Source organism: Vigna umbellata, chromosome 3 (genome assembly GCF_029865625.1).
Source record: "Vigna umbellata cultivar VRB3 chromosome 3, Vumbellata_1.0, whole genome shotgun sequence".
NCBI lineage: Eukaryota > Viridiplantae > Streptophyta > Magnoliopsida > Fabales > Fabaceae > Vigna > Vigna umbellata.
In genome coordinates this window covers 53580405-53588083 of record NC_142167.1, presented here as the reverse complement: position 1 = coordinate 53588083, position 7679 = coordinate 53580405, and the positions used below count along the sequence as shown (strand labels likewise).

The window sequence follows — 7679 nt, the reverse complement described above, 5'->3', positions numbered from 1 at the left end:
TACTTGAGTGTGATCAATGGGTCCTTCAGTGTTACTTGTGACAGCATTGTTCACCATAACAGGTTTGTACAGTTTATGCCCAGGAGGGTAACCATGCTTCTTAAAGCATTCATCAATAGTGTGTCTAGTGATATTGCAAAAAGTGCAAACTTTTGAGTTGTATGAACCTAAATTTGATCTTCCGCCAAAGCCTCCTCTATTTGATGAATAACTTCGACCTCCTTTTATCCCTTTGTTGTATGAGGATCCTGAAGATCCTGATGGATAGCCATTCTTTTTGTAACAATTTTTAGCCGTGTGGTAATCTTTTCCACAGAATGTGCAAGATACCTTGTTACTGACATTTGTTGTGGCTGCATTTAACATACTTATATTACTCATGATAAGATTCTGATCAATGGCAACCATGAGTTGGTTTAGTAAAAATAACACAAAGAAATCAAGAAGGGGCAAGAACCGAATGAAGATCAGAGGCACAACAGAACTCTTCAATTGAAGAGCTCTGATACCATATTAGAAAGTAGGTTTAAGCCTAACTCAACCCCACAAAACCGGCTTGTAAGGTGAGGTTTGCACCCACTTATAAAGTGAGAATTGGCCTTATCTCTAGTCGATGTGGGACTTCCAACACACCCCCTTCACGCCGAGGTATAAACATCTTGTGCGTAATAGTAGAAATTGGGTTGTCCGATAACGGCCCGATAGCGGGTGAAATAGAAGAATAGAATGCCCACTTAGAAGTCACTAGGATAGGCTCTAACCATGGCTCTGATACCATCTTAAATAATGAGAATCATCATTCAAATCAAGTATTGAGATTGCAATGCAGAGGAAGAAAAATAGAGAAGCAAAAATAGTTTGTGTATTATCCCATATCTGCATAATGCAGATACAAATATTTATACATTAAGATTATAACAAAATTAGTTATAATTATATCTAATCTACCAGTTATATTAACAGAATAATAACAAACAGAAATAATAACAAACAAGATTTTAAATTCTAACAAGATATTAAATCATAACAAATATTAAATCCTAACACATCGCTATGTTATGTTAACTATTGAGTTCATTCACACAAACTTATACCGATGTGATACTTCACTATAGATTGAAAAAAAAGAGACTTGTACAATAAAAAAAAGTGAAATTTACAATAAAAACGAGAAGGAGAATTTGTTGGGAGAAGATGGAAGTTTATTGAGCTTAATTAGGTGTGAAGATAGACAAGAGAAGATGGTTTTGAAAACAAAGAAAGCTCGTTGAAGGGCTTTTCTTGCATAATTGTCCATCTTTGTTTTGCACAAACACTTCTTTCCATTATGTTAGGGGTGAGAGAAGGAAGCGCCTAACAAGTTTAATTAAATTGGCCTTTGTTTAAATTCAGAAATAACCTCTTTTCAAAAGCAAAGAAAAAATATTACGAGTTTTATCTTCTTATATATTTTATTATGTATTTAGGATATGACTTTTCATGCTAATCAAGTAATAAATAAACTACCTCTTATCATCTCTAAATATATTAATTAATTGATTATCCATACATGATCCACTTGTAGCATTATATTCTTATGTCTATTATCATTATCGAAATACGACCAGTGTTTTCCACAAAAGTAGAAGAGTGCCTTTCAAAAACATTTTTCCAAATGGAAAATGTTTTTTTAATAATTTTTTTGACAAATTTTTATAACAGACATGTTTCAAATATACGAACTAATAAAATAATGACCCATAATTTATTATAAAAAAATTGTTAACTGATGTTCTAAAATTGATTTGTTCTGGAAAATAAAATCCAGGAGGAGAAATTTGATGGGTCCAGGAAAAAACAATCAAAAATTAATAGAAAATAATAAATATTCAAAAATTTCACTTTTAACCTTATGAAATCTCATCATTATCCTACACCTCTAATTACAGAAATTTTTAATTTTAACTTTAATACAAATATTTTTATTTTCTTCTTTTTATTGTTAAAAAGACTCTACACCACCTTAATAATAATTAAATTTAAAATTCAATATTATTTAATATAATTTTATATTTTAATAATTATTAAAATATGATTTATGCTATAATAATAGTTATATTAAAAATATAAAAATAAAATAATTAAAATAAAAATAATAACAATAAAAATAAAATTATATTAAATAAAATATTTAATATATTCAAATATATTAAATTATATTAAAATATTAAATTAAATAATTATTAAAATTCTAAAAAAAATTAAAAAGATTTTTTTTCAAATAACAAATAAAATTATATTAAATAAAATATTTAAATATACTAAATTATATTAAACTATTAAATTAAATTAAATAATTATTAAAATTTATATATAAAACAAAATTTTACAAACCATTTATCGGATGGATATTCGATTTATAACTTATCGGATATATCCGATTAACAAATTTTTTGAAATTTTGTTTTTTTTAAATTTTAATAATTATTAAATTTAATTTAATATTTTAATATAATTTAATATATTTAAATATATTAAATATGATTTTAAGTATTATTTTTATTTTTATTTTTATTTTAGTTATTATTTTTTAATTTTTTTAATAGAACTATTTTAAAAATATAAATTATATTTTATTAATTATTAAAATATAAGAAGTAATATTATAATTTTTATTTAAGTTTAATATTTATTAAATTTTAAATAAAAAGCAAAAATATTAACATATTTTACAGATTTTAATACATAAATAAGTTTTTAAAAATTTTCATTTTTATTTAAAATTTAATAATTATTTAATTTATTTTAATATTCTATTATAATTTAATATATTTGAATATATTAAATCAAATTTATTATTATTATTATTTATTATCATTATTATTTTTATTTTTATTATTTTATTTTTATGTTTTCAATATAACTATTATTATAATATAAATTATATTTTAATAATTATTAAAATATAAAATTATTTTAAATAATATTTAGATTTTAAATTAAATTAAATTATTATTAAGCTTGTGATTGTTTTTAATAAAAAAGAAAAAAGATAAAAAAATATTTATTTAAGTTAAAAATAAAAGTATTAAAATTTTTAAAAGTGTATGATGAGATGTTAAAAGATTAAAGATGAAATTTTTAAACGTGCAAATGAGATCTTAAAATAAAACACTCCTTACGTTATGTGGCCTGTATACATAAGGCTCAAAAAGGAACTGACCCGGACAATAATAAAGAAAAGGATACTACTATTTACGCTCCCAATTATTAATAAATGCACTTCCTATCTTTCTTTTCTATACAAATTCGCTGTCTTTCTATCTCTTTCTAAGATCACCAGCCCACTTTTGTTTTTTGTTTTCCTTTTCAATACCCTCTTTTCTTCCACACTGCTAATTTTAGCATATAAAAAGTTACTTTACTTTTTCTTGTTGTTTTTTTCCCTTAAAGCTTGTACAACAAAATATATAATGTGGTCAAACAAAATTATTAAGCTTGTTTCTAGTAAGAGTTTAGTACTGTAACTTGTTCTTGCATTGGAGTTAAAAGAGAAAGTTAAATTACAAACTATATTTTAGTAATTTATTTTGTAAATTATATTTAGAATAGCCCCGTTAATTTTTTCAAAATTATCATAAAGAGTATATTTCTTATATTGTCAGGCTAATTTTAAGCTATTAAAAACTATTTTTAGAGATCTACTTTTTTCTAGTGTAAATACGTAATTGAAGCAAATAATGAGATTTGTAACATGTCAAGAACTTCAATATGATAAAACTAATTTCAGCCAATGTTGGAACTTACTAAATTAACAATCGAAACTAATTAAAACTTATAAGAAAAATTACACTAATCCATTCTCAAGTAATTATCATCTCTTAATAAAACTTGTCTCTTCCAATAATAGGTATATTAAAGGAATTTTTTTTAACAACTCTTTTACAACAGTCTATGGAGTAATTTATGATTGGTCTTTTTCAAATATATAAACCATATGGGATAATTTATGACGGGTCTGTTTCAAATATATAAACCAAAATAGTGACACATAATTTATAGTAAAAAATTGTTAAAAAGGGTTTTTAATAATCTTTTATTAAATATGTGAGACCCAAAAAATTAGCTGCAACAAAAACCAGAAAAGTGAAAACCTTTTGGATACAAGGGAAAAAAAAGTTCTTAAATAATATACACAAGCATGTAAATCATAAATCATATATGAAATTTTTCATCAAATAATTGTAAACAAGAACTAAGAATCAGTTTATTTTACAAGAGAAAGAACATAAGTTACCTCCACTCCACTCAATGATGAACAATTAAAATGATACCAGTAAACCAATGGCAATCCTTTTGCAAATAAAGAAAGTTTTTTGAAATGAAAAGAGTGCATAAGTATAGGCTTCCCCCAAAACTATCTGCAGGAAAGTGCCAAAAGTACAGAGATAAAACGATTAAGTGCTCCAACAGAATCTTTAGACACATCCAAATTTCCAAAGTAAACATTTCAACAGAAATAAACAAAAGAATGGAACTACTCTAAACTCCAATTCTAGTATCCAAGGTACTAGTACTACTGCCATCAAAAGTTCTAAGATAACAGACTTCTACCAAACTATCCATACTCCTACTCTGCAATGACAAAGCCACAAGAAATGCAAAACTATAAACATCATTTAAGATGAAGGGAATTAACATTATGGATAAACCATCTTCTATATTCTTGGGTCCTTCATCAAAACAAGTCATAATATAATATCAACAAAATTTCGAATTTATCGTAACATCATCTCATATATTATGACAATTACCCAATCAACAGCTATATAAAAATATATTATGATATATCTTTGTAAGTCTCTCATAATATATTTCAAATTTGTCATTTTGTTAAAAAACATAATTTATCTCTAAAACTACTTTGTAATAACTCTTACGTTTATTATTATAAAAATATTACCAATTAACCTATTATGATAAATGATTTTCATACGTCATACGTCATCGTATAATCTTATTTTCTTACTAATAAATATATATATATATACATATATATATATATATATACATATATATATATATATACATATATATATATATGTATATATATATATATATATATATATATATATATATTAATTTTATTTAAAAATTTTAGTAGTTGTGTTTCTCTACAATTGTTCGCCGGATATGGGTAGTTCTCAGTCACCCAATTTTTATCTTCTATGGTGTAATGACAGATGACCGGGTTAGCTGGGCTTAGCTGCAAAAACCGTCAAACGACAGACTGGATATAGTCCGGTCCGGTTTAATAACAATTGTTGTCATTGTTAAAACTCGGTTGTAAACCAGACCTCAATTACTTAAGGGTGAGAATATAATTTCCTTTTTAGAAATGAAGAATATAAATTAGTTACGTTTGCGAATTATTAAGGTTATGACCTTTTAAATAATTGTGTACAATTAGGAAATCACTATACTTATAATCACTATATACATAATATATGAAAACAATTTATATATATATATATATATATATACTCCTTGAAAATATAAATTGGTATAAATTTAGTGTATGAAACTAGAAGGTTCGTTAAAGTTTAGGAACAATTTGTATCTTTTTGAAATTAAATCATTTTTTTCGTTTCTCCAAAAATTAAATTGTCACTATATTTCCAAAACATATGGCCATTTAATAAAAACAAAATACAAATGCAAAACGTAGCAGAAAACCTCAGAAACTAATTTCATAGTGATTATTGCTATTATATTGTACAAATTGGGATCACAAATTAAAGGAAGAACTGGGGAACATTAATTTGCAACAATGAAATTATTAGAGTACAAAACTCTCCTCCTTATTACCTTTCCATGAATAATCTCGTACACATGTGAATGGTCTGAATTAATTTCTTGACAAGCAAATCACCAAAAGATCATCATGCTCAACACGACAACAACCGAAAGTGGCAAGTACACAGCCAAGTTTTGGTGGCGGTTTGGACTAGCTCCGCTGAAATTCTCATCCACTGGGTACAAGTCCCCTGGTGGACCCGTCATGTACAAGTATGCTGATGACGGTGGTGGAGGGCAATACGATGATGGTGGTTTCTTGGGTGACGGTGGTGGGGGTGATGAATACAAGTACGGTGGCGGCGGCGATGGCGGCGGCGGTGAGGGATAGATTATTGGTGGTGGTGGTGATAAATACTCTATTATCGGTGGTGATGGGGTGGAACCACCTTCACATGGTGAGCACTTCTCGTTACCATTTGTGGTCTCATCAAGCTTCCTTGATTCCTCACCGTTGATGGGAGTAGTGACACAAATAAGAACAAGGATCAAAGTGAAGATCTTTGATGGTTTAGTTTGATGAGTTTTTGCTGGCATGGTGTAGGGTTGGTTTTGATTGGAGATGGAATTGTGGCCTTGAATTGTGGTTTTTTTAGTTAGATTTTGAAGAGAGGATTAATTGTAGATAGCAAAAGGATTTCTTACACTAGAGATAGTGCATGAGAAATGTAAAACTATCGGTAAAGGGTCCTTTTAGGTTATGGGCATGATAATTAATTTGGTTTTCTAAGGAGGAAAAAGTGGGGATGACACTTGCTATCGTGGTCCTTTCTAGTAAGAGTCACTCTATCATGTGGAATCTAATCTTCCACTACCATGTGGCAATTAGTGTGTACCGTGGGTTCCACCATGCATACAAATCCATAAAGACTTCAATAATTAGCATTAATATAAGCCACTTTAGGTGGTTGAGTTTTGGCACATGATTATTTGATTAATTAATTTATATTTTTTATTTTATTAAAATAGTATAATTTAATTATTTTATTATATTATTTACTTTAATCTTAATATGAGATATCTAAAATATCTCATCAAGTTGAAAATATCTTGTATTTACATTGAAAACATTATAAATGAAAATTGAGGGAGATAGATAATAAATAGAATGATAGACGTAATCCTTAACTCAGAATACCCATTAATATAGTGAAATTAAGTTTAACTTAGGATTATTAAACCAACTCAGTACCAAAATGTTTATCTCCATTTCAACACAATAATACATTTATAATTTTATCTAAAATGAAAATACTTATAACTGAGTAATAGTTATAATTTTCTTTCCATAAAATGAGAAACAAAATATGTGATATAATAGAAAACTATGAAAAAAAAAGCAATAAATTATATATTAAAAAAATGTAAATGAGCATATTAAATATTAGAAAAATGGTTTTGCACAAACTTTTGAATCAAAATAGACGCCGTAGTAGGATGAGGCGCAGCAAAAGGTACGCCAAAGTGTGAGGCTTCTCAAGATGATAGTAAGTTCTTTTTCCTTGGAAAACGAAATTTTCAGAAGCTTTTATGTGTATTCTATTTTGTGAAGCTTCTTTAGCTTCACATGACAAATCTTCTTTCATAGGTATTCGATCTGCATGTGGCCACATGATTTTGGGATCAAATGATAGTACCCTATCATTGACCATTGAATATATACATATATATAAAATTCAACATCTTTCCTTTTCATTCCAAAATTCGTTGCATAACTTTTTTTTAAGTATTCAATTTTATGGCATAAGTTGGCACTAGTGATTATTCAAGTTACATATTCTGAACGTTCAAAAAATGTTGAAAAAAAAACAAAGAAGGAAATTTCATAAAATTTTATAATTTAA

The 7679-nt window shown here is 26.7% G+C and overlaps 1 protein-coding gene across 1 annotated transcript; it reads right to left on the bottom strand.

Moving 5' to 3' along the window:
• Positions 1-5704: 5704 nt before the first annotated feature.
• LOC124829617 (uncharacterized) lies at positions 5705-6582 on the bottom strand. The gene has a single exon (XM_047303163.2). The coding sequence runs from the start codon at positions 6370-6372 to the stop codon at positions 5908-5910; it is 465 nt and encodes a 154-aa protein (XP_047159119.1). The 5' UTR covers positions 6373-6582; the 3' UTR covers positions 5705-5907.
• Between the last annotated feature and the right edge of the window lie 1097 nt (positions 6583-7679).